This window comes from Harpia harpyja, chromosome 5 (assembly GCF_026419915.1).
Source record: "Harpia harpyja isolate bHarHar1 chromosome 5, bHarHar1 primary haplotype, whole genome shotgun sequence".
Lineage (NCBI taxonomy): Eukaryota > Metazoa > Chordata > Aves > Accipitriformes > Accipitridae > Harpia > Harpia harpyja.
The window spans coordinates 77,306,449-77,333,969 of NC_068944.1; the positions used below are offsets into that span (position 1 = coordinate 77,306,449).

General features: G+C 42.3%; 1 protein-coding gene across 10 annotated transcripts in view; it reads left to right on the top strand.

The window, feature by feature from the left end:
• The window catches only part of ADGRB1 (adhesion G protein-coupled receptor B1), a 284,922-nt gene that overhangs the window by 246,735 nt on the left and 10,666 nt on the right, over positions 1–27,521 (top strand). For 4 of the 10 annotated variants that reach the window (XM_052787756.1, XM_052787760.1, XM_052787763.1 and 1 more), the window contains 8 exons: positions 3,287–3,385; positions 11,211–11,382; positions 12,562–12,657; positions 15,376–15,430; positions 19,216–19,895; positions 20,883–20,918; positions 22,435–22,539; positions 24,535–24,588. In XM_052787756.1, coding sequence (XP_052643716.1) covers positions 3,287–3,385; positions 11,211–11,382; positions 12,562–12,657; positions 15,376–15,430; positions 19,216–19,895; positions 20,883–20,918; positions 22,435–22,539; positions 24,535–24,588 — 1,297 coding nt within the window. The remainder of the gene's footprint in view (positions 1–3,286; positions 3,386–11,210; positions 11,383–12,561; positions 12,658–15,375; positions 15,431–19,215; positions 19,896–20,882; positions 20,919–22,434; positions 22,540–24,534; positions 24,589–27,521) is intronic. The other 6 variants (XM_052787757.1, XM_052787759.1, XM_052787762.1 and 3 more) reach the window with 6 other exon arrangements.

Below are 27,521 nucleotides of genomic sequence, written 5' to 3' on the forward strand. Positions count from 1 at the left end.
GCCTTCTCTGTGCTCAATGATTTTGTTCTCCTTTCGAAGTGCACCCGCTGAGAGTGCGGAAGCACTTTTGAGAGCTCTGGTGCCCCTTCCCTTTAGCTAGCCGCTTCTGGCCTGGGCTTGGGAACCGTGTTGGAAGGTAGATCTGAAGATAATCAGAATGAGTCACGGCCTTGGAGATGTTTGGATCTGAGGAGATGGTATAAAGAAACGTTGTGTTTCCTTTAGCAGAGGCAAGAAGTATGGTTCAATGTTGCAAAAACAAAAACAAAGGGAAAAAAAGAAAAAGACGGGACAAAAAAGAGCTGTTGAACACTAAGAGGAGCCCAGCACACATACCTCAGATCGGTTGGCACAAATAAAGCAGCGCTAACAGTTCCCGTGAAATAACACCCGTGACACGATAGGTTTTGCCCTATACTTAGCAGAGGAAATTGCTATGATTACTGTTGTCACATCTGTCAGAAAACATTGACTTTCTAATGGGAATGACTTTATAGATATATCACAAAACCAGGCTGTAGAGAGTTGGGTGTGATTACCTGGAGAGCTGGAGAAACGCACACAACTGCCCCAACTCCTGTCCAGGCACGGGAGAAAACCATGCAAGTGTCTCCCAGCAGAACGGTCTCCGTTCGCGGTCAGCTGCACTGACAGTGTTTGAGCACTATTGATGGGAGTGCTGCTAAGAATGAATGTTTTAATGTCAGACACAGGAGCCTTTAAAATGAATTTTAAATTTATTCAGCCAGCGTTTATTCCAGAAGCATTTGTGTGCTCACGCAGCCAGGGAAGAAGAATGAGACTACAGGGTATATTCACAAAGGCTAATTTTAGCTTGCTGAGTTTAATCTCCCTAGGCTTCCTCTATAACTACTGGAGAGAGACGGGAGCCTTGTTTAGTTGTTCCAACTTGCCCCTTAGAGAACCTTTACTTCTTTTATCTCTCCGTTGATTATAGAGAGGACTTAAGAAAGTTTGCCCCAATACCTTGTGTGAAATATTCTCTGCGCAACTGTCCTGGCGGGGTGTAACAGAGCTGGATTGTCAGTGCATAGAGAAGAAAGTAATTGGAAAGATAATAACTACATTAAAATAGGAACAGATTCAGATTGCCCTTCATCTGGGAATGTTTCATGTTGGAAGCAGTGCTTCTGTTCTTTGGGCCATGTGTGGTGTAAAGCACTGTTCAGTAAAAGGTAGAAAAGTCCAGGCTCCAGTGAACACACCAGATGAGTCCGTGAGCTGTTTGTGGATATTTAGGAAGCAGAAAAAGCTAAATTAAATGAATGCATTACTCACTGTGATTATTTCATTAGCTACCCTTTCATACATACGGGCCCCAATATAAACCTGCTGCGGAAATTCAATATATTAACAACCTCATGCCCCCAACAAGAACAAATTAGAATATTAAATGTATCCACATCTGTGCCTACTGCTTACAACTTTCTGCATAAATACACCCAACAGCAGTTACAGTTGTGTGTTATAGTGGTCTTTTGGCCAGTTCTTTGTGATTCAGTGTCATTCATGTTTTTTCTGGTATAGTTTTCCATCAAATTCCTCGAATCAATCTTTCTTTTTGCTGCCTATCTCTGCCTTTCTCTGTCTCTCTGCTTATCTGTTCTTTGTGGCTTATAGATCTGGGGATAAGCTATCTTTTTTTAAGGGTCATGCACTTAATGCCTCTCAAGACCCACTTTATCTTTGGTTCAGCCATTGTCCTCACTGGATTTACACCATCCTTCCTGGAAGATATCTATCTATTGACACAGGAGCTAATTTTCTCTGTGTCTGAAGGCTGAAAGTTTCTGTGGGATACCTTAGCCATTATTCTGGAAGGGAGTGATGGCTTATGTCACTGTAACTAATTAAAAGACCAATCAATAGCCACTTAAAAGTGGGCCACTAGGACCACTGGTAATGCTGTGTTGGTGTTCATGGGGATGTCCTTTTTGCAGTGAGACTGAACACAAAGCCATAAAAGTTAAGAAACGATGTGTCAAGTTTCCTAATCTCTCTCCCAGGCAGGGAAGGGCTGTAAAACCCCCAACGTTTTGTACCTGCAAACATCACCCCTCACCACCTGCACTGCCATCGCCCAAGAATGACAGACCTGCTGTCCTTTGGCAGTGATGTTCATGCCTTCTCTGATATCAGGCACTGCATGTAGGTCTGTAGGATGTTTTGCAGACTCCTGCCCATTTTCTAAGCCAGATTTGATGTGGATGTCTATCTGTGCAAATCAGAGAGTGCACACAAACTAGTAAATTCTGGGAAGAACCAGGGCTGATGCCAAGCTAATGTGGCTTCTGGGCTCCTGAGTAAGAGCTGGCTTGTCAGCTAGGTGGGTTCACACACATCAGCTTCTAAAAATCGTGAGGACATGCCCTTTAGCAGATCCCCGCATCCCCTTATACCAGCAGCCCACAATGGCCTGGTTCTGTAGTTGATCCCATCAGAAAAAGTGGGAGCAACTGATGTAAGTCTCAGGGTTCATCCCAAAGATGTTTTCAGCTCCAAAACAAGATCTTAGAGAAGAAATGTCTCAAAAGTAGTCAGCCAGTCCGGCTCCCTTCAGGGCAGGTTGGTCTAACAAAACACCCGAGCTCATGCTTAATTTCCAGGACATAAACAGTCCCATTTGCATGTCCTTCATCACAGATTAAGCGACCAAAGAGTGGCATATCTCCTGGTATTGTCAGCTGCCTTGTGGGTATCCCCACCAAGGCAAGGATTAGCACACAAGGGCCAGTGGAGAAAATATAGGACTTATCCCTTGCATTGCTTTAGGAAAGAAGATAAGCAGACACAGTCCCCACAGCCCTACTTCTTGCCTTCTACTGTACAACCCTGCCACCTTTTTTGTTTTGGAGCAAAAAGGCCAGGAGGGAAAAGAGCAATTTCTCAAAAACAAACCAAAAGAAGGAGGGGGAGGCTGGGAGAGCAGTACTGGTTTCTCTTCCAGGGGTGCCGGAGAGGGACACCCTGAATCTGGCAAAACATTCACCAACACAGTTCCACCCTCTCCAGCAGCACCAACACGTCTTTGAATTGTACATTTTTTCCCATTTCCCGCATCTGGAGTGGTACAGATGAGAGAGTTTTGTTCCTGCCTGTCTTTCATTTCTCTTTTCAAACTGGGTATGGTTGGTTGGTTCCCTTTCTTCTTTCTTCCTTTCTTTTGTTCTTTCTTTCTTTTGGCTTCTCCTTCCCTTTCCTTTCTACGTTTGTGTTCATAAGCAAAGTGTTTTGTTTTGTTTCAGTCTTTTGGTTTTAATTGCAGTCAGATGGCAGTGCCCCTTTACGGCATGACGCTCAAATGTTCCAAGTGTGGAGTAGTTTCTTCTGCTGAAGTTTCGGCCACAGCCACCAGTAACGCCATGTTAGTTCCTCTAATTTCAACTTCTTTTCTTTCTTTCTTTCCACTTTCTTTTTTTTTTTTTTAATTTATTTTATTTCCCTCTTTCATTTCCCTGCACTGACCAGCCCTTGTTTGTTTTCTCTCCCCATGTCCCTGCCCACCTCCCCACATCCCCAACTCTCCCTGACCTCATTCTGTGGGCCATGAGTAGTGTAGGGCTCCTGCAACATCCCTGGAGCAAAAGCTGATGGGCTGGATCCTGAAAAGCACTTCATGACATGCCTAGATTTAAGCATGTGAGCAGCCCATGGAAGACAAAGGGACTCTTCATTTGTTGGAAGCTGAGTATATGTTTAATGCCCCCGTTTAATTTAGTTCTTGGAGTTAAAGACTCAAAGATGTGCTTCCCATTAATTTTGATGGTAGACAGGGGCCTCAAACTCCAGCTTTGTCAAACACTTAAGCGTGTACTTGAGTTTTTTACTCTAGAGGCTACAGAGCATTGAGCATGATTTAAGTGACCTGGTGAACCACTTCTAAGTGTGTTTTTTTCTCTTATAAAAGGCTAGAGTTAATTTTAATATCTCATAGGGCTGCAGTTCTGATTTGATAAGTGTTGACTGCCTCTTTTGGACCCCTAAAAGCACTTGGAATTAGTTCTCAAAATCTTAAAACGTTTCATAGCTCTGAGTTACAACAGTCAAAAGCTGTTAAATCTCTTCTTGGATGCCGCTGGAGTTAGTAAAAAAAAATAAATAAATAAAATAAAATGCCAGTGCTTTGTTCTGCTGGAGAAATTGTTGCTATTTATATAGTTGGCTTTTTTCCCAAAGGTTAAGGTAGGAGGGAGAGCAATGAGGGAAGGTTTGTCTTTCTTCCTTCCCTTTTTGAAATTTTATTACCTACATAATTTCCAAGTGATGCTATATTTTGGTTTTGATATCTAAAGTAATATATGTAAAATGTGTGAAAGAAACAGTCTCATATATAGACACTTGCAATTTGAAAACTCCTACCATTAATTAATCTAAACAAAAATAGGCAGCTGAGTGCCAAATCTCAAAATGTAGGAATATAAAAGAAAAACAGAACACAAGGTTTTCTCCTTTCTTTCTGAAAACTGAGCCATTTATATAAAATCCAACAGTTTAAGGAAAAATGTACATTACTGAAAAACAACCAATTGTCGTTAGAAAAAGAGAACATGCAATCACCTCTATTAAGAGCTAGCAGTTTCTATGAGATGCAAAACCTAAACAAAATCTCATTTATTTTTCACTGCTGAAATTGTTTACTTACCTTTTGCAACAGTGCCCAGCTGAGATGGTGAGATGGCATTGGTCCAGACACGCGTACCACAAGTCTGGAATTAGCAGGTCACTGCATTTTGGTTTCCTGCTACTGCAGAGGAATGCTAAACCAGCAGAAACTTTACTATTAATAAATTAGATTGATAAATAGGAGAGGCTTTCAGTTCATAGCATATGCATTTAAAAAGTAAAACGACCTCAAATCCTTCTCCCACATTGTCTGAACGCTGGTCTGTCATAAATCACATATTCTGATTCATCTTCAAATCAGAAAAAAAAGGGATATGAAATCCAGATCTGCTACTTATCCTGCTTTTCTAATTTAAGTGGTTTGATAGAAATTGGAGAGCTCTTGTAAGAGGATATGTCTTTTGTTTCCCAGCAGATAGAATATCTGAAATGATAAATTCCAGTACTGGTTTTGTTGTTTGTCCCAAAGCGTCCTATGCTCTTGTCCTTGCAAAGGGACCACTGAGGAATACACAAATTAGTTCACTCAGCCCTCATCTACCCTTGTCATCCGCTTCATTCTGCAGCTGAACTGTTTCTATTTTTCTTCCTCCAAATCTATTGTAAATGGGATTGTCAATAAGGCAAAGGTCTGATTATGCTTCATGCCAACGCCACTATTCTGCTGGCCTTCATCCCAGACCTTGGACCAACTTTGCCATTCAGTTTTGAAGTCTCGTAATGTAAATCAGATGCCATGAGGATTCCTGGCTCCTCTCTGACCTGGAATTAGCCATAGGGTTTTGGTAGAGAGCACATCGAGGATGTTCCTGCCTCGTTCCTGCTGGGGTTGCTCCTGCTCTCTCCAGCTTACCTCCCATAGGTTTCAGAGGCTTGTTTCTGGCATAGCGTAGCATGAAAGGATAGATCCTTTTGTCCATTTTTCTTGGCTTTTGGAAATCAAAGAAGTTTTGAGCAACTCTTTGTGGTGATATCTGTGTCTAAGAGAGAAGGGGTCAGAGAAGGGTATGTGTAACTGAGGGAAAACATGGTAAACCACTGATGGGAGAGCAGGTAGTAAGCATGACAGAAGTGAAAAAATATGCACTGGAAATTGTGCAATTTCTTGACTTGGGAAATGATAAAAAGGAAAGCTTTGGATGTCTATGACCTGTTAAGCGTTAGCTAGACTTGAGAGGTGTGGGTTAAAAAACCCCTTCCCTTTAGGTTGTTCTGGAGAAGATGCTAGGCATATTTTACCATTGGAAGACTTCTGTTCCTACATTTCCTTCCTTTTATTGCTGCCTGTAGGGTAGTCTCAGCCTGTGAAATACTGCCTTATAATTAATTTGTCTTTACTACCTGTGAAAAATTTTTATCTAAGGAAAAAATATATCAGGGACATTCCATTTCTTTGTACTTGCTGTGAATGAGGACATCCACTGCAGTTACTGGGGACTGCTGATGGATGCATGGATGGATGGATGGAAGGAATTCCTACCAGGCAATGCATTGCAAATATGGACTCTCAAGTTCTGACCATAGGGAATACACTGGCCCAAGACTAAGGCCCTGGCACAGTGTATTCTTCTTGCAGACAACCCACCCAAGAGTCAATGTTAGGGAGTCATCATGACCCTTCTCATGCATCATCCCTCTCACATCATCAGAAACTCGTGTCAAATCTCCCATCTAAGGGATTTTCTCTTTTTCTTAGCTCAAAGTCATTTCAGGAAGTCTTAGATGTCAAATTTTCTGCCCCTATTGTAGTTCCAGGACTGATGTGAATCAGTATTTCCATGCATGGCTGGTTTTATGAAGGAGACTGTTCCTCAGGAGAGTGTTGTTCTCATAGTTCAAGGAAATTGAAATTGTTTCCTTACCTGGGGATAATACTTGGGCCCTGCAGGTCCTTGCTTGGACTGTCAGAGAACAACTTCCCTTATTAGGGGTGAATGATCAAGCAGTCTGCCCATAGCTACTTCATTACCTGCCTGTCTCATTTAGAGGCATTTGATTTCCTGTTCCCCTAGTTGTATGGTTCAGATTGCAGCAACTGAGAGAAGAATCATCTTTTGGAGAAAATAGAAATAATATCTTCTGTTTCTGTGTTGCCTGTGCATGGGAAGGACATGCACAGTGCCTCTTTTTTTCTAGTTACAGATTTCCTATCTTGGTTATACAGGCATTGAGTTAAAGGGATTTTCTCTGAAACTGTCCCTAAAATTGGGGCAACACTCTTGCTTTTAGGAAGAATACAAGTTAGAGGAGGGATAAAGCACGAGAGAATGAATAAAGTAAATCCTTGTCCTGTGGTTTTCCTGTAGCAGAACTGCTGTGACGCAGGAATAGCACGCTCATCAGAATAGTGGAGCAGCATGTGCCAATCTGTGCAGCATGTAAGGAGCCATCTATTGTCTTATGTGTTGAGTCCACCTACCATCTCCCTTTTCAGAGCTCTGCTCCAGGAGCTGCTTTCTGAATTCTCAAATTGTTTTTCCTTCTGCTGCTTCTTTAGCTTATGGTACTGGCTGCCCTGTCGGTGTTGAGTAATGAGAAGAATTGATCACTTACCTCTTTATAATGGTCCTTTACATCTTTGTTGGCATGTACTCTGTGTCCCCTTGCACTTGCCTTTTGTCAGGGTGTAGGCCTCAATCTTTCTTCATGGAGATCTTTGTTTCCAAAACCATTTTTTTTGCTCTTCCCATTGCTATCCTCTAAGTGCCATCAGTTTATCCTGCTTCTTTTGCAAAGATGAAGACTCTCAAGGCTGCCAGCTAGCTAAAGAACAAAACCACAGCTAGTTTTTGACATTTTGACCAAAGGCCATCATCTGCTTGTTGCCAGAGCTGGGTCTGCTATGTGCTTTCATAAGGCTAAGTCTTTGCCATGCTAAATAAAGCTGTGGACAATGTTATCGTGTGGCCATGTTGTCACACGTCATTGTAACTGTATTTGGTTGCGCTGTGCTGTGGCATTGCAATATCCCAAAGTAAAGCCCTTCCTCTGCAATGCAGCAGTAGCGCGGTGTGGTGGGGAGGAACAACGTGACACTACAACTGTACTGCTGAGTAACATTATCATGTCATGGTCATGAAAAAATAAACCAGCATCATGCTTCCACAATGCAGTGTAACGATCTTCCCTTGATATTGCTGTCAGTCCTCATGAGTGCTGTCATGTATGGGACAAACAAGAGGATCTGCCAGCTAATTTCTTTGGTCTCAAGCAATGAAAAACCTGGATTCATTGATCATAGATAATCCATAATGAAGAGTCATTAGGTAATCACAATGTCATTATATAACAAATCATTTCATTCCACATCATGTGACACCATAACACGAAGTTCCTTAGGTCCTATAAGTTATACTGGAACCTTTTAAGGATGCACAGTACCTCCTAAAAAGGGACAGATGGAAAGGTGGCAGAAGTACGAATTCAGCTCACAGCAAGTAGAATGAAGGGCAATGTCACAGGAAACCCACTTATCTCCCCCTTAGTTTTCTTCTGAAAATTCAGTCTTGATATGAATTTTTTAAAATTGAACTTTTTTTTAATTTAGTATTTCGAAAGCTAAGCAGAGCTCTAAAAGTGAAATTAGAGTAAAAGTTACATTCCTATGACCTGTTGCCATCTGCTGCCTGAGAATAAAGATTATGCATTAAGTGTCAGGCAACATTTCCATAACATTTGTAAGGGTTGAATATTGTTGAAAAGGCATCTGCAAGTTGAATCACAAAGAGAGCAGAAAGACCATACTCTTAGCTGGTGTAAGTCAGCACAACTCAGTTGGGAAAATCCCGATTTATTCGTAATACTGTTTTTATCATCTGAGTTGGAAGGGCAGATGATATTTTCATCATCTGGTTGGAAAGGCAGAGATTTAAGTGGTGATTTAAGGTTGCTTATGTTGGGAGCAATAGTGAAGTCCATCAGGATGTCTCGACTCAGAGGAGAGTTGAATAGTTTGCCCATATGGAGACACACAGAGCGAAGGGTTGGGAAAGAGTCACTGAGTCCGGCGTGAAGACAGCAGAAGCTCTGAAGGGAGCCCACTGTAGTTATGGATCATTGCATCTGTGCCTCGGATAGCAAATAGACTCAAGCAGTGCCTTGTTAAAGCAGGGCGCCTGCATATTTCTTTTAAGCAGGTTTTGAAGCCAGTGGATTGAAATCTAACCGTTTGCTAAAGGGAAACATAATTTACCTCCTCAGCAACATCCCTTACAACCCCAAATCCACATCTAAATCTTGGATCCAGATCCAAATCATTGCCAATCTGATGTTGCAGTTCTATTCAAGAATGGAAAACCCATCCAAATTTAGATGGCTGATTCAGACCCATACTTACAAGTCAGATCCATTCTCGGAGGTGGTTGCCAGGTTTCTTGTTTGCACGTTGGTGGTAGTAACATACACGTACGTGTGTATTAAGAGTATGCTGGGAGACCAGATAATTCCAGGAGGAAGAGTTGTCTGGTACAGACCTTTTCTAGCAGCCTCTGTTGACTTTGCTGGTTTCCAGCAATCACAATTGCAAGTTGCTGCTGGAATGACTTCATCTACCAACTCACGCATCAGGCATGTTGTGTTTGCTGATACCTGCATGGAAGACACATCTAGACTGGCTTGTTCTGGAGCAAGCCTTATCTTTCCATTTGGCTTTTCTGCCTCCGTTTTTTTTTGCCGCACTTACTGTTTAGCCAGTTTTATTAATGCAAATGATAGCAAAGAGAGATTTCAGTATAATGAGGCAGATTCCAGAGGGCTGAGGAAGAAGTGGAATAAAGACATCTGTTTAGGAGTTGTTTGGTTGAGGGCTGTCTGGCTGCTGTTTTGTTTTGTTTTGTTTTTTTAAATAATACTTTGAAATTATAGTTCATTTTGGACATTAAAGAACATTCAGTTTGTCGTCCTATATAAAATTACAAGATTACAGATTATGTCATGGCCCTTACCTTACATGGAAGTCTCATAATGCTTGTTTTAATTGAGAAAAGAGTATATTCCATTTAGCTGCTCCCTTAGCTAAATTACGTTGCTTAATAATACCACTAAGGAACACATCTGAGTCTGGACAGGTTGTAGAAATATTTGCAATCGGAGTATCATTATGACTATAAAAATAACCTGTCACTTCAGTATGTGGTCATTACAGCAAAAGTGATGTAACAATCCTTGAAAAACTCTTAACTGAAGCCAGGGCATTATGTCCTGATGTCCATACCTGTGTCCAAGCTCCAGCTTTGTTCAGGTAAAACTCTCACTGAGGTCTGTGAGAGCGGTACCTGGATAACCAGCAAGTAAACATTATTAAAAACTTGATCATATATCAGAAAATGGTAAGCAAGTCCCATGTAAGTACTGTAAAACATGTGTCATGATATCTGTCCTGTAATTTATTGTGTTGCCTGTATTTGTTTGTTAGTATATAGGTTGAGGTTTTCCACACAGAAAAATCTTGAAGCTCAACTTGTTACCCAGCCTGTGCATAGGTCTGCTCTTATTTGTTAGATAAAAGCCCACAGAGAAATTCTCCTGGTACTCTTGGTGCACCAGTGCTGCCAAATATATAGGATGACTGACAGCTTAAAATCTCCCTAGTAAGCTGTTAAAATTGCTTGGGACCCTTTTTAGTCAGAGAGCTGAATGACCAAATAGTGCATGGGAACAGAGCTGCTTTCCTGTTTCTAGAGCCATCACTCATGGAAAAAGTGGAGGTTCATGGGGCAGTATTTGCATTACAGAAAACTGTTTTGTCCGGTTTTCTGCCTTGTGAATTAAGAAGTGGCTTGAATCTTAAGTTATTTTAACCCAGAATGTCCACCCAAGAATAAACTTATTTACAATAATTGCTAAATATAGAAACAACTGTAATTTTTTTCCAAAGCATTCAGCTGGAGAGATCAGACAAGAAAGCAGAAAATTTTCTGTTCACAGAAAATTTGGGTCAGGTATCAGTTCTCCTGATGTTCATTATGTAGTGTTGTAGGGACCATCAGCTGTAGAGTAAGGGAGCAACAGCAAAATATCAGTCTCCACATCAGCTCTATGCTTGTCCGTTTTAGTCACTTGAAACCGTGAAACATGTCCCCAGTGTTGGTGTCTTCCATGTGCTGTGGAAGTCCAAGTGTCTGTAACCCAAGTACCAACAGCCATCGTGACAAACCAGTCTCTGCTGCAACTGTTCCCCTTCCCTTTGGCAACCTACAGTGATTGTATTTTGTCTCCCTTCCTTGGGAAATGCCATCGTTGTGGACTAGTGACGTAGAGTGGGAAGGGCGTGAGAGGAGGAGTGAGGTATCTGCATCCTTCCTCCCTACCTCAAGTTTTATGCATGACTGCACCATTGAAAAGTAGTCCCTCCCGTAGAAATGTGTGTCACTCGTTCTGGTAGCGTGAGTGTGCAAAGCATCTTCCTGCTCCCCCGTGAGAGGGACTCAGAAGACATCTAGCACAAGTATACATTTGCTGAAGAAGTCTTCTGAAGCCCCGTGGGATCAGGAGGCTGAATTAGCATCCCACGTGGAAGTGGGTGAGGCTGAAGCGGACCTGAATTCTCTTTTTCTCTCCTTTGACAGGGCATCCCTTTGGAGCTCCTGCGTGGTCCTACCTCTCCTGGCTCTCACTTGGATGTCTGCAGTTCTGGCAATCACAGATCGGCGGTCAGCACTCTTCCAGATCCTTTTTGCCGTCTTTGACTCGTTGGAGGGTTTTGTCATCGTTATGGTCCATTGCATCCTAAGGCGGGAGGTGAGACAAATAAGTCGCTGTCTTTTATATAACCAACATACTTCCCATAGAAAACATCTGAAAAATGTCCAGTCATCCTGGTAGCTTCTTTAATCCTACGAACTTTTGCCTTCGTGTAGGCAGTGACCACAAAAACGTCCATGACAGTATCGGTCAGAGGGAAGAAGAGATGAATTAATGGTTGTCATACTGAGTGTACTGCAGAATGGAATTTGGGGGACAGTCTTAGATTAGCTAACGTGTCAGGTTTTACTTGTTCAAAACCAAATTAATATTTCCAGAATGTTTACACTCCGCCTCCAAAAATGAAATATTAAGAAAAACAATTAGTTTGTTTCATTTCAAGAGGGGCAACTTGCACCGAGATTTACAGAATGATTGTATGTTGGCATTACCGCCTAGATATTCGAGCTAGAAAGTAAAGCTAGCAATAATCAAGCAAGGAAATTGAGTAAATTCTCTCTAGCCTCCCCATGGAGATTTAAAATGGTAAATTATATCATGGAAGAAAAGGACGAATCTTTTATGTTTCTTTTATTCTTTTCATCCTACTGAGTGGCTAGACTATTAATAACAGAGACAGGAAGAGGGTTTTTTTCAATATTCATTTTATCTTCTTACAGCTCCTTTAAATTAAGTAAAACAGATTAATTTCTTATGTCAGACCAATGAAATCAATGGAATTACACCACTGGCTTGGCTGAGACTCCCTCAACTAATTGCATTATGAATATGGGCCTGCACTGAACTCCCATTGCAGTCACTGGCATTTTTTTTCATTGATTTCAGTGAGGTTTGGATCAGATATGTATTAGAGCCGATATAGGATCATAAGCAGACATTGTAGACCCCAATATAATGATTTATGCAATAGCATCCATTGAAAACCTATAGCAAGCTGCAAAATAGGAGACATTTTTATTCTTGACTATAAAAATCAAGCAACTAGAAGTGACCAACACAGTGATCCAGGACACCTGTAAAACCTTTGAGTTGCTCTGTTAGTATGTGAGTTATTTAACATATAAACCATTTGAAATGAATACCTGAATGCTACTAAAGTAGGATCCATGTTCTTTTGATCTACCAAGAACAACTTTTTTTTTTCTTCAGCAGAATTTAATAGGGTTTGGTATTCCTGTTTGACTCTGACTTTTGCAAATCCATTTGTTCCTGCAGGTCCAGGATGCTGTGAAGTGCCGAGTAGTAGATCGTCAGGAAGAGGGCAATGGAGACTCAGGGGGGTCATTTCAGAATGGACACGCTCAGCTAATGGTAGGGAAAACTACCACCTAGTCTATTATTAAGGAACCTATGGGTAGTTTTAACTCATAACTGATAAACAAATAAATCTGTCCATCATAGACTTTGCAATCATCATTCTTTTTTTCCTTTAAACCTGCGCTTGAAAAAACGTAGCACTTAGCATAGGCTCTTTCAGACAAATCTGGTTTCTTTTCATTGTAATATTAAGGGGCTCAAACTTACCTCACCAAAACCAGCTCACCAGGTTTTGAAGACATCTTGGTGAGATCCTTTCTCTCCCAGAAAATACAAGGAGAAAATATATCTCCTAGGTCTTCCAGACATTTTCATCCCCATCATTCCGCCTTGTCCTAGCTAGAGCTAGGAGGCAGTAGTTTAATACTGTTTTAATCACAGTGTGCTGGGTCATTATTATAAAGATGCTGTCTCAACGGGATTTGTTTCTCTCAAAAGCACACTTGTTTACATTGCTTCTCTGGAAATATAGTTTAAGCACTGTAAACCTTGGTCCTGTTGTGCAAGTCCTTTACAAACAGCCTAGATAAGGCCAGAGAAGATTAAGCTACAGGGAATAGTTTGGCATCTGTGTCAGTGTTAACGATGTAGATGATATAAGAGGCATTTGATTTCTGAGGTTGGGTTAAGGACATCAGGACAATCACGAGATTTGAACAAGTTCCCCAAAACGTCTAGTTAATATTAGACCTGCATCATAACCCAGTGGCATTTTTTCCCAGTCACTCCTGTGCTAAGCTAAGTAGCTTGTGCTTGGGTACAAGGTCTCATTTCAAACAGCACAATCTTTAAATTGAGACATCAAGAGATATATAATTCTACCACACCTCATAGGTGTTTCTTAAAAACAGGTGCCTCATTTCTAATTTAAATGTGTAGTCTTCTCATTTTCAGGCAGATTCTTGCTATGCCTATTTATGTGCAATTAGAAAGCCCCTTGCATACCTAGTACTTTCGCTCCTTCAATGATAGACACCATAATCATATCCAGTCTCAATCTTCGTTTCAATAAGTTAACACACTGAGCTTTTTTATTCTCCCTTTGTAGGACATTTGTCTTCAAATTATTTATATAACCCTTTTCCACATGCCCTTCAGACTCTCACCATCCTTTAAAAATGTGGATGCTATATTTGTTCTTCTATTGTCACCATCCCAAGCACTATACTCTGAAGTTTCAGATTTTTGCCTCTCTATATAACTCCCTGTTTTCACTCATTATCAACCACCTTGCAAAATTCTGTGTCAGCTACAAGTTTTTTAGCAACGAGATTACCTTTACTTCTGCACTGTTGATGAGTATGTTGAGAAGTAGAGAGCTTACAATCAGTTTCTTCACATTCAGGCACAAAAAGCTCCAGAATCTAGATGTGAATGATGACTCTTCACTGATATTTTTAGAGGGGTACAATGTTATTTTATAGCGACTGGGTTGTAAAATAAGCAAAGAAATCAAAAGCTTTGCAGGATGGTATTTTTGCCATTACCTTTTCCAGTAATCTCCAAATCTGCCCAACAAGTGAAAAGAAGCTTAGCTGAGTAGAACTGTTTTCCACAAAATATTGATGTCTGGTATTAGATATAAACCTATCTTTCTTTTTTATTTATCGGTAGAACTAGTACAGGCTGTTTGGTTACATTTTTCTGGAACTCCTGTCATGAAAATGAGATTATATTTTTCTCTGTCATCCCACTTGCCCATTTAAACGTTAGTTCAGTATTATTTCTCTTCTATTCTTTTCAGATTTATTTGATATCCCAAATAATTTACTAAGAAATTAGCATCAAGAAGACTGAGATAATTCCTCAACCAGCTCTTGAAAAACTCTTGGATCTCAACCTGCGTATATTAAAGTGTTTATCCTAGGGGGATGGGGTTTTTTTTTCACACTTTTCTTAGTATTAAACTGGAATGCATTTAATCACATCAATACAATTATATTAAGTGTCTTCTTTCTGAAATGATACTAGAAATAATCAGTGAACTCTTCTACCTTTTGCTAGTCTGTGGCCTTTCCATTACTCCATGAAAACTCATGGCCCACTGTGACTCAGTGTATCCAGTTCTTTGAAATGTTATCTGCTAAAAGCTTTAGAAAAAGGATTAACTCATACTGGGAGAAGAAAGGAGTTTCATCTGGCTGTACAGACTGCTTGAAAAAGTTATTCAGCCTTTGTGTCTGCAGGGACCATTGATTTTATAAGCTAGGAGTTTCAGAAGCAGAGACTTGTTTCTACTTCATGTGACTTGGTGATAGATCACAAGAAAGCCCAGTGGGTATGGAGCGTTCTCAGCGGCATCCCCAGATCTTTTAATGAGTGGAGGGGAATCCGCTTAGTCTAAGTGTGGGGTGATATATCCAAGGCAGATTAGGCCAGGAAACTCTCCCCTGTTTTTTAGGAATGGGCACAAATGTGTTCCAGGGAGGTATTTTAATCTGGCAGACCAGGAGTTAGTGTATGGATGAGCAGATTAATCCAGCTGAAAAGCAACGTTACAGCTTTACCACTGCCTGAGGTTCAAAAGCCACAGGTGGAAAAAAGTGGTCTGTTTGCCATGTTTCAAAGCCCAAGCAAAACATCTCTTCTCCACTCTTCTGGCAATGGTTGTGTCTGCCTCACTAATTAAAGTGGGTTTTTCCATTTTCCAAATGGCTTGCTTTCCCCCACCACCTCCTTTTGACCATGCCCTCTGTGTTCTCTGTCTTTCAGACCGATTTTGAGAAGGACGTGGATATGGCTTGTAGATCAGGTGAGCACATCACAGGTGAGAATCAGCAAGTGACCTGGTTTGGGGATTGAACTAGGCCATTTTTTTTTTCCTTTCTGTTTTATTTGTGTGTGTCTTAGTGCCTTGCATGTACTTGAGTGGGCTGCCCTTAATCTCAACCCTGGCCAAGAGAAAGCAACACCCCTAATTCTCCCCTATGCTTTGCTTATCCTATTTCCCCGTAGCTGTCTTGGCCTTCTAACTAAGATTAAGCCTTGCCTCCGAGGTATTATTTCTTACCTATGGCACATGTAACACGGTGGCAGAGAAGAGTATCAAGGAAGAAGAGATTGGATCCGCCTCTTCCTACTGTGATCCTTCATTGCTTTAGCAACCCTTGCCCAAGGGGGTCACGCCAACCTCAGACAGTTTTGTGCTCAGGAGAGGTGTCTTTGAGAAGGTCTGGAATCTGAAGAGCCTTCCCACCACTCCACCTGACTCCATGCACATTTCTAGTGCAGTTGTAAGCTGCCTGTACACAGGGAGGTGGGTCAGGTCTCTCCTCCTTTGCCTGCACCTTTCTGCTGTGTGTTCAATCACACACATTCATTTTGGTCCTGACGATCGGCATGAGTTGACGGTTCCTTTCCCCAATAACTCCCTTTTCTCTCATTCCCCTGGGGGTGTCTGTGCTGTCTGGATTCTCCTTTGCTACCTGTTTGTCTGCAGGTTTTGTCCTCTCCTGGTCCTGGCATGCCTGACTATTTGAGTGGGCTTTTTTTTTTTTCTTACCCTTTGTAGATATTTAGGCTTTCATTTACCCTCCCAGACTTCTCCCCTCTCCCAAGCAAGAGAAATACCAGCTTGCTTGGTACTTGCATATAATTCATATCTTCCAAACCAGGATCTCCCCTAGCCAAGGACAGCACATACTGTGTGTTCAGTTACTGCCATGGGAAAGCTTCTTTCTCTTTTTCTTTCTTTCTTTCTTTCTCTCTCTCTTTCTCTCTCTCTCTCTTTCTTTCTCTCTTTCTCTTTCTTTCTTCTTTCTTTCTTTTTCTTTCTTTCCTTCCTTCTTCCCTTCTTTCTCTTTCTCTCCCTTTTTGCTTTCTTTCTGTTTCTCTCCTTCTCTCTGTCTATACACATCTACCTGTCCCTTTCATTTATCTTTTTATCTAATCTATCATTTATTTATCTGCTTCTAATGTGTTTATCTATAATTCATCTCTCTCTATCTTGCAATCACTTATTTATCTCTGTCCTCAGCTGTCTGTCTCGCTGTACCTGTTATTTATATATTTCTATCTCTGTCAACATTTGTCTCTGTCACTGTGTTTCTGTGTATTGTCTATCACTGTCACTATCATTTATCTATCTAATATCTATCTGTATCTTATTTATCTTTTCCTGTCCTTCTCTCTGCCTCACTCCCTCTCCCTATGCTTATCACAGTCACAGTATATTTATCTCACTTATCCCTGTGATATCTTATTTCATGGTCTCTTTCTGTCCATTTATCTCTTTTCAGGGTCTGTCCATTTTTTTCTTTCTGTTTCTCTGTATCACACTCTCTAATCTAATTTCGAGCTGTCTCACTCTTCTCATTTGTCTTCCTCCTTCCTTTTTGACACCAAAGATCTCAGTTCCAAAAAATCACGTGCAAAAAACGTGCATGTGAGACCAGGTCTGACTTGAACACACGCTCAACAAATGTGCATCCAGGCTGGGTGTTGGCACACACAACCAGCTATACATCCAGCAGCCCACCTTGTGCTGGAATCCAAGGCAGACCCTGGACTCCTGCAATAAAGGAGCCTTTCTGGATCTGCTACTGAGTTTCTTGCTTCCAAATTGAGCTTCCCAGAGGAAAGGAAGAAGCTGATTGGTTTCACATGACTTCAGGGGAGAAGCCCCTGGATCAGCAGCTTGCTAACAGCCTAGGCTTCCCTTCCTTTGCCAGCATACAACTGTACAATTTGCTTGTTGATGTCTGCCTGAAGAGATATTCCTCCTCTGATAAAGTGCTGTTAGTCTGCGCCAAGCTAAGTAGTTAATAATAATCCCCATTTCAGAGACCTTTCTATATGGTGCATCATCCTATGCATTCTGCTTATTGAAAAATAAAAAACAGAAATCTGTCGGTTTCTGGCCATCATTTCTGCTGGAGGCACCAGCTCTCGTGTTATGACGGGTTGGAGATATGCCTGATACCGCTTATAACCTCCTCGCTTAGATTCACTGGTAGGATTAGGTCCATGGCTCAGTGTTGAAAGCTCACTCCGCTCAATGCTTAGAGATTGCCAAGTGCAAACCTCTCCAAACCTGCTTTCTGCAGCTGACATGAGCATGGAGAAAAGCCTGAATCAATAAACCTTACTGATGCTCCCAAGTGAAGGGTTTGACTTCAATAACATCTTCCTGCAGTGTATGCTACGAATACGCTGTAATGCTCTGATTTATCCTAGCGTGTCCTCTAGCAATGTCAAGAAGACCGCGGCTGCCATAGTTACACCCAGTGTGTTTACCTTTAAAGGCTTTTTAAAAGTTCTTTTATTATACTTGGTATCCTTGTCATCCTGCCTTGCTGCTCTGTAGTCTTTGAGGGGAACTTTGCTCTTCCAGCACCCACCACTCCCAGTATGAGTTGGTAGAAAAATTAGTGTGTCCTCAGTCCCATGGGATGCCTGTGTCATGTCCTGCCTCTGTCCCAGGTGGAGCAGCTGAATAGTACGAGGTTACCCCAAAGATCCTTGTCTCTGGTCCATTGAGAAAAAAAATAGGTAAAAGGACCTTTTCTGGTTTTTCCTTCTGAGGTGGGTGAAAGGGGAACATGCATTTATTTCTCCTTTGCTGTGCTGAAATACTGGGTAAGTAGCCTTCAGTCCCACACCATTTTTCCCCTGCCCCACAGTCTGTGATTTCGAACCCTTGGAGACATCAAGGCTGACATCATTATCTTCCAAAGGTCTTTGTCGCATCCTGAAATCAACTGAGCAATAGATTCTTATGCCTACAAAAGGAACAGACGTTTTGTTGTGGACAGTGTTGTGTGGGAATGAGTGTCTGTGTGTCCTTTATATACCTCCTAATTGGCATGTTCTCCTCGTTCTTAGTTTAAGGTTTTCCTTTCCTATTAAGGAATATTCATGGCACTCCTTTCTTTCCCCAAGGGAAACTGAAAAACACTAAATAATTAGCTCTCACAAAGGCTTGCCGTGATTACTAGAATGTAAGCTTTTTGGAGAGCAGTTAGAAATTTATAACAAAACGTGGTGTATTTTAAAATACCAAATTATTGACACTGAAACTGTTCAAGGGAAAAGAGCAACCTGAAGCAGTTCAGTGAGTTTAAAATAAAAAAAATTACATTTGAAATCATTGATAATGCTGCATTTCAGCTATTTACTGAATCAAAATAATTTTTGACATGAAAGCAACCTTTTATTTTAAAGAATTCTACTCCTTCATAGGCTAGTTATATATATTTCATATATATACATATAGTACATGTACTAAATATATATAGGTGTATTTGCTTTTCAAGATATTGTTATCAATATGAAAATATGTGTTGGCCTAGTTGGGAGTTTTGGCCATGATTGTGTTGGAAAATTTGTGTGACAGAGAACTCTCTCAAAATGAGAAAGTTTTTCTCCTCCCTAGCTTTAGCTTTGCCTTCAGCATCCTGGATTAAAACAAAACAGTATAAAACTGTTCTGCCACCACAGCCTCTTTCCGAGAGGTCCAAGGGAACATGCTAGCATGGTGTGACTGTGGTAGGTGTATTGATGTGTTAACAAAAACCTAGGTGAGGTGCTAAGGATACTTATCTGTCTCCCTAGTGCTGAATAAAGACATCACCACCTGCAGGACCTCAACCATCACAGGAACATTGAAGCGTCCATCACTGCCAGATGAAGAGAAATTGAAACTCAATCACCAGAAGGGGTCATCAAACTTTAACAGTCTTCCAGCCAATGTCTCCAAGATGCATCTTCAGGGCTCACCACACTACCTGGGGGCCATCAACCTAAATGAGTTCAGCAATCACACTCTTACTCTGAAGAAGGACAAGAACCAGCCACCTAAGTCCATCTACATCTGTGATGGGGACATCTTCAAGAAGTTGGACTCAGAACTCTCCCGGGCGCAAGAGCAAACGCTGGACACCAGCTACGTCATTCTGCCTACCAACACGTCTACCTTACGGGCCAAACCGCCCAAAGACGAGAGCAAATACAGCATCAATATTGACCAGATGCCCCAGACACGGCTCATCCACCTCAGTATGGCTACTGACCCAGGCTTTGTCGTCAAGAGTCCTCCACGGGAGCCTGTAACCATGACATGCAGTGAGGTTCAAGGTTCCACCATGATACAACAGCAGCAGCAGCTGGCTCCACAAAATATCTCCAACGAGTCACAGATTCCCAACAGCCTGTGTGACACAGGTGACTCAGGGAACTCGGGTGTGGTGTCCAAGAGTGAGACCGTCTCCACCCTCTCCATGAGCTCCTTGGAGGTGAGCGTGTGAATTACTGTATTGTTCTCAGCCCAGAACGATGCCCTGCCCTCAACACTGGCCACATCAGGTGTTTCAAGAGAAGCACCTTAGGCCCTGTGCAGCCCACCATGCAATGCCAGTATTTTATTATCATGAGGGATCACTGGCATGTGATATCATTTTGTAATGTAATGTTTAAAATCTCTCACGACTTCCACAGACGTATTCCATTGCTGGGTGAACTGTCTGTAGCCCTACAGGCAATGAAATTCCAATAAAAATGTTAGTTTGTCAAAGACTATTCATTTTAATGCAAGGCACGTGGCTTGCATTACCTTTTCTCCTTCTATCCTCTGCCTCTGTTTCCCATTTTGATGACTTCAGTCATGATACAGGGCAGAAAAGCCTGGTGATCGCAGGTGTAAAATGTCCCTAAGGCATGCCCCACAATGCTCTTAGCATCAGAGGGATGTCAGAGGTTTTGCATAAGCGCAGCCCTCTCCTTCTGACCTGTGATAACTTATTACGTATATTAGCAGTTCTCCCTAGAGCTTAGCTCTTACGCTGAGGTCTGTTCTGGGGCATCTGGCCCTTTTCTTAGCTATTGTCAGAGAGTAGGTCTTGGCCATTGCTGTCCAAACTTCAGTCTCGACTGACTGGTGCTCAAAAGCTGCAGTAGATCAGTTGGCTGATCTACTGCTCCCTCTCTGCTTCCCATTCTGTGAACAACCTGAAAGCTCATAACGAGGACAGAGCTTGAATTGGCCAAACTCCCATGCTCAGCCCATGCCTAGCTCTCCTTAAGGCTCAGTGTTTTTTGGTAGAGATCCCTCTAAATGGCTGGCATTTTCCATCGTGAAGAGCCAGAGAAACACGTTAAAGGTGTAGGAAGAAGGAAAAGGAGGACTCTCCCTGTTTTATCTACTATGTGGCTGAGTTTGTGCCCACTCACCAGCATCAACCCCTTACTAACCTTCACCATCTCTTTTTCTTTTGAATACCCAGAGGCGGAAATCCCGGTATGCAGAGCTAGATTTTGAGGTGAGTACATGCCTTTCTGAATGTGCTTTTCTAAGGATAGGATGAGAAAAAGAAATGCTGCTTTCTTTTCTTTCTGGCGCTTTTGCAAGAGTGTTGTCTTTGCCAAAGAGCTTCTTCAAGGGTTTAAAAACGGTGTGTTGAAAGAGTTGTGCTAGATGCCTAGTAAGGCTTACCCTGTGCAGCTAAACAAATGGGTCATTTATATTGGTACATAATTTACGGAGCAGTAGCTTCTGTGTAAACATTTGTAAATCGGGATCCTACACTGGCTTGCCCAACGCCTGTAACTTCTCCTCTGTGAGCAAAATGCTTATGGAGAGCTGATGGAGCAGTAGGTGACTGCACCATGTTCCTGTTTGGGAAGCACGCACACATACATTTGGTTCGTGGCCTAAAATGCCTTGCCTTTTGTGCGCAACATCTGTTGCTTAACAGAGGGGAAGGTAATACGGCCCCACTGTCACAACCCACCGTTAACCTTAGTCTTTCACACCTATTAATGAACCTCACAGAATCAGCCTGGGTGGAAGAAGTCTATACTGTTCATAGGGAAATGTCTGTCCTCACACCTGAGGCACAGAGTGGAAAGCTTTGAAAGAGCCAGTCCTCCACAGAGGGTCCATGGGGCTACTGAGAGCTCGTGCAGCTATCCTGAATCCAATCATGGCATCCTTCCCAGCAGAGCTATCCTTTCCCTCCAAAACTGCTAGTTTATTCCAAAACAGAGTCATGTTAAGGGCCCACAAGGAGTTGCCTTAACACTAGAATCACTTCAGAGCTCCAGGTTGTGAGCTTGGTCTGAAATTGAGGCACGATGGGTACATCTAAGCTGGTACTTCAGGTTGGTCCTAAACTATCTGAGCCACCTTCTCCAATTTTGTAGCACTTGGCAGAGCACAAGAAAGCCATATTCAACATGTTCTTACATGCAAAGGGAAGTCCTTACAGAAATTGGTCCTGCCTGTCTTTCTGGGCAGTAGAAGGTAGAAGTGAAATGCAGAAGGGCGGAAATACAAAGAAAAGGAAATTGTGGAATAGTTTCTGATGGAACTTCTTGTACCCAAATGCTGTATGTTTGTGTAATCTCTGAATATATTTGCAAAGGAGACATACTGAGAACAGAGTGGGCATGGGGTCAGGTATCAGTTAAAGAAGGTCAGCAAAGCTTCCTAGGTCTAGCTAGTAGAAAATTGCCAGTCAAGCACAAATTCTGCAGCATAAACAGTTGGCAGTTGCAGGTTTAGGGTAACCATAAGGTCAAAAATTAGTCTTTTCCACTTTCTCCCACCATCTCATCCTGAAAATAAAGGCGGTGCTGCACTGGGTCCTCAGTGAACATTGAAAGTAGTTTAGGCACGCCAGATTGTACCTGCAGGGAGACAGAGCTAGGTTTTAATAACTTTGTGTATTTTTTTTTTAATAACTTTTGTTTTAATATGTAACTTTGGAGGAAAACATGTTCTTTCTGTACAGCTGAATAGAGTTTGCTTACCTGTGGCTCTTGTGTTTGCTTCAGAAAATCATGCACACAAGAAAACGTCACCAAGACATGTTCCAAGACCTGAACAGAAAACTCCAGCATGCAGAGAAGGAGAAGGAGTCTCCAACAACGGACAGCAAGGTTAGTCAGACACTTCCAGAACCATCATCTCCTAGAGCCCTCTAGTGCCAGCAGGAGCACAGGAAGAAGCAGGAAAGTTTAGGAGCCCTCACTGAATACTTTACCTTGGTTTTCTGTCCATGCATGTTGCAACAAGCACATGTGTGTCACAAAAGACACAGAGAGTCACAGAGGTACCACTAGCTTATCTACAGAGTGGTCAGCAGCCCACAAGGAGAACGTCTGTCCTCAGGTCTGTTCACGGTCAATAGAGTTTGTGTTGTCTTCTTTGTGTTTGTTCCCCATGTCTGTGTCTGTTCTTTGCATTCCTTTTCAGGTCATCTCTGAGTGCCCCATACATCCAGTCATAGTTAGGAACTGGAAACTAGAACAGCCTTGAGGAAATCTAGGTGGAAAGGGGAGAGGGCAGAAGGTGGGGACAGCAGGAATCATCTAAACCACCTGCAGGGGCTCAGTTGGAAGCCAAGGTGGCAGTGATGGGCATAGTTATTCAGGAAAGCCACTGCAGTGGGATTTAAGCTGTGATGGTGGCAGCACTTCTCGGGGACTGCACGGTAATTAAATGTAGCATAAGGGTATTTGTGGCAGCTGGTCATCATATACATGGCTTTCCTCAACAGGAGCAAACTTCCACGGCAAGAAGAGACTTTGAGGGAGGCAGGCTGGGGGAAGGACCTTGCAGCCTTTCAGAAGGGCAGAGATTTGGTGCTAGAAACAGGTATCAGGAGCCTGTGTAGCAAGTGATACGGATAACACAAATAAGGAACGGCAGGCTGATGGCATCTCCCCCATGTCTCAGTCCATTAAGCCTGCTGAGCAAGAGCCGAAAGGTTGCAAGGAAGTATATCTGCTCCAGCAGAAGGGAAAAACAAGTGGCACAGCCAGGTTGGCAGTAAGAAATGAAATGTGGGTTGTGCCTGCGCTCAGGAGAGGGGCAAAGTGAGCTATTTATAACATTCTCGGTCATTTGCATGCAAAGTCAGATCCAGGATGCACGGTCCTCTGCAGCATGGCCAAGGTGGCACTAGTGGGGCTTATTTTGATGGGATTCCATTAGAGGCAAGACCAGAGCTCCGAGGTTGATTGAACAAGAGGTTTAGTTCGGTTCTTTGTGGAAGCAGAGCACTACAGAGCCTTTGGTCTGCATTCAGATCTCACAGCATTGCTGTGCTGAGCTCCAGAGATGTAGTCCCAGCAAATCCTACTTTTATTGTGTGTGGCAAGGTGTCATTATGGGCTGTCCAGTGTTAGAGAATGAGAGGGGGAGTGAATCTAGCAGGCAGGTTCAGATCAAAGAAGCCTATGTTGGCCCAGAATCCCAATGCATTTCACTGAATGTCATCTCTCTGCTTTTTTTCTATTATTTAGGTATGACACAGCTGTAAAATCAAAAATGCTTAAATACCATGTAAAAGCTAATCTGTGGTATGTTTGCAGGAGGGTTTTATAGATTTAGATGTTTTGAGTATTTCAGAGATGCTTCTATGTAGAATTAAAGTTGCCAGTGTCAGCATCAAAGAGCTTTGAACTGCTGGAAAGAAGCTGTGAAGGTGGCCTTTGCATATTGACTGAATCTTTTTCAAGTTGTGATTTTCCCTTGGATGTAACCCGAGAGGGGGAGCTTGCAAAGATCACTATTGGCAAGTCAGTAGTGGGTATTGGTTTAAAAACATCCAAAGCAGGGCAAAGAAAACTAAATAGCTTTCTTCACCCCTTTTTCTACCATTTGCTGCTGAGGACTCCACTGGAAATCATGCCCCATCTTCAGCTTGAGAAGATCAGTATTGGCAAGTCAGTAGTGGGTATTGGTTGAAAAACATCCAAAGCAGTGCAGAGAAAAATAAATAGCTTTCTTCACCCCTTTATCTACCATTTGCTGCTGAGGACTCCACTGGAAATCATGCCCAATCTTCAGCTTGCCCTGAGAAGGCAAACTGCAGATACCAGGGATTAAAGTAACAACAAAAGAATTTTTTTTCTTTTATGTATGTTTAGGTTATAAAACGATGGAGTATTTCTTCTGGTGGAAGTGATAAAACTAACGTTAGCGTAAGTCCGGCTTTCATTTTGCATTGAAGAGCATTGTAGACCTCTCCCAAACCCTTCCATGACGTATGAATCCAAACACATTCCTTCACCAGTAGGAAACTCCTTGCCTTGTGGGCATGAACAAGGTCATAAGGATCCTGGAATACCCTTGAACCCTTTCATACCTAGCATCATAGAGCAGAAGGCATGTTTACTGGGTCTAGTCCATCTGCCTGCATTGCTGTATCTTTGATTTCCCTTTTAAATAAGCAACCACAAAGTCGAGCTCTCTCTAGCCCTGGCAGTTTCCCAGCCTATCCTAGCAGCATGTCCCATTGTCCTTAGTCCTTTCCAAGATATGATGCTTTTCCTAATCTTCTTGCACTTCCTCTCTCCTCCTTCAACTCCAAGGTCAGAAGAGTGCTGCTGAGACTTGAACTAAATGTCTGCATAGGACAGACCTCCTTTGGGAGTACCTAGGAATGGTGCTGGCCCTTTTTAGGGATCAGTTTGGGGTTTGGTTTTGATGTAAATGCTAGTCCTCTCTGTACTTCAGTGCACTGGCCAAAACTGATTACCCTATCACACTAATTACATAGTTCCTCTCAGATGTGCTACTACATTGCCAGGTTTGAAGGAAGCACCAACAGAAGAATGGGAGGATGAAACTGATCTTCTGTCTCTTTAGGAAGAGGGGTTGAAAATTCAACCATCACATGTGTTTCCTGTTGCAAATTTCTCCAGCTTCACTGGTAAAACATGATTTTTAAGGGGTCTTCAGCAAAGACCTGAAGGTTTGTCCCAGCACATATATTCCTCCTAAGTATCCTGACACGTTTAAGCATTGGATAAGTATTACTGCAGCGTACACTTGAAAGATAAAGACAACTGCCCTTTGCCCACTGTCCCAGAGTAGTTACAGGCAGAGCTGGAAACATAATCAGGAACTCCTGCATGTTTGAGCTGTTCAGCTTTCATCCTTCACAAGGTCCATTTCTGAAAGGCATTACTGATGTGAGAATGACCGAATCCCTATCAAAGGCAGCCTTGACAAATGCCTCCGGGCTTGCCTGTCATCCTGCAGACGTGGAGACAGGTTTGGGGACGAATTCTGCTTTCCCCTCACCCAGCGACCAAGGAGTCCTTCCCTGGGACCTCTCTTCTCCTTTGCACTGGAGGGCAAAGGGTGAAAGCATACATGTGATGCAAGGCAACGTGTAACACTGCTGCTAACCATCGCACGCATCAATCTTCAAGTCAGAACGGCTACAGCAGAGATCTGGAGCTGAATCCACTTATCACTGAGATCAGGGTGTCCCCACTGCCATCAGCTGACCTGTCATTAACTTACTAATGAGCAATGTTGCCAGGATGGTATGTCAGAGATAGGCAGTTAGGAGAACTAGAATACTGCCTGGAACGCCAGCCAAGTCTGAATCTTGACCATATTCAATGCATTCCCAGGAACCACTGTGGCACTGGTATTTGCTGCAGTTATTTTGCTACAGACCAAAGCACACTGCTAATGCTGAACTAATTTGAGCCTCAGAGTACAATACTACCGAATTATCCTTCCTTGGGCAACAAACTTGGATTTTTCCATGTATTTTTTCAGTTTATTACATGAAATCTATTCCACGTGACGTGGACTTTCTTATATATGTATCTCAACTATAAAATGCTACCATTAGAAGCACGCTCAGATATTCCTGATTAAAATCACATTGTCCAGCAGGATCTGCGTTCAAAGCATACAGGAACACACATCCACCTGCATTCAAGCCTAGGCCACCTTACCGCTGCAGGAGAGTAAAGGGATCTCACTTATTTGTGGCTTTATGAACTAATTGGGGATGTAGACACTATTATCCAAAGCTAACTTTTTTAGTGCTAGGGAATTAAGATAGTAGCTTACTGACATACAGCAAGATCTGATGACTGCAAGTTGAAAAGTCAGTTTTTTAATGCACTAATAGATCTTTGTATGACCTTACCATGGGCTATGGTAAATTTTCTCTCTCCTGCAATCTCCAAGTTCAGATGAGGCAAGGCAGATGGAGATGATTTTTGAAAAATCAGCCCTTACTCAAAAGGAAGTTACAGGGTTGTAGGCAAGACTCCTTTGCTCTTGGAATGCTGAAATTTGGGACAGATTATCTCTGTCCACCTGTAGGGACTTTAAATCTAAAAAGAGTATCGTAGGAACAGCTGGGTTTACTTTGCTCATCCTCCTCCCAAATGACTTGCAGCCAGCATATGTGTGGAGGTTGCACACTGTTGCCCTTCCATTTTAACCCAGACCAAACTGGAAGCTGGTGTAGACCCTGAGCAGAAAACTGAATGAGCTGTGTTTGTTGAATATTTACCACCTAGACAGCTTATTTGCAGCCAGGAAACATGAAAGGAACCAAAGGCTTGGAGACAACTACAGCAGGATTTGCATCCAAAAACCCAGCCATCCACAGCATCCTAAGTGATTAAAATTAAAAACTCTCTTGGTGTCTGGGATCCACCAAACCTTCCTTTTTAAGTTTATAATAAGTAGTGAGTGGCTTCTACCTGGATTGTAGATATCTCTTCATAGCAGCTTTAAGACACATTTTGCTGCCCAAACAAATGCATATTGAAACGTTAGGTTAGTACTGACTCAGACAGCAGAGTTCTTCCTTCCTAATCACTCCCATCACTTTCAGTTGTTCTTTACCTACCCGATTGCTACAAAAAAAAAATCCCATTGCTGGAAACCTTGCTGCAAGTTTGTTTCTCCGTTTAAAAGTCTGCCTTTTGCCTGGCAGACGGTAGGCTGCAACATGCAGGTTTTTTCCCTGCTTCCTCCTAAATACACACACTTCCCAAGGTCTAAATTCTTGCGGCTAAGAGCTTTTCGCATTAAAGCAGGGTAGTGGTTATTTTCAAGCTGCTTTGTACCACATGGGAAATATTTTCCTGCCCAG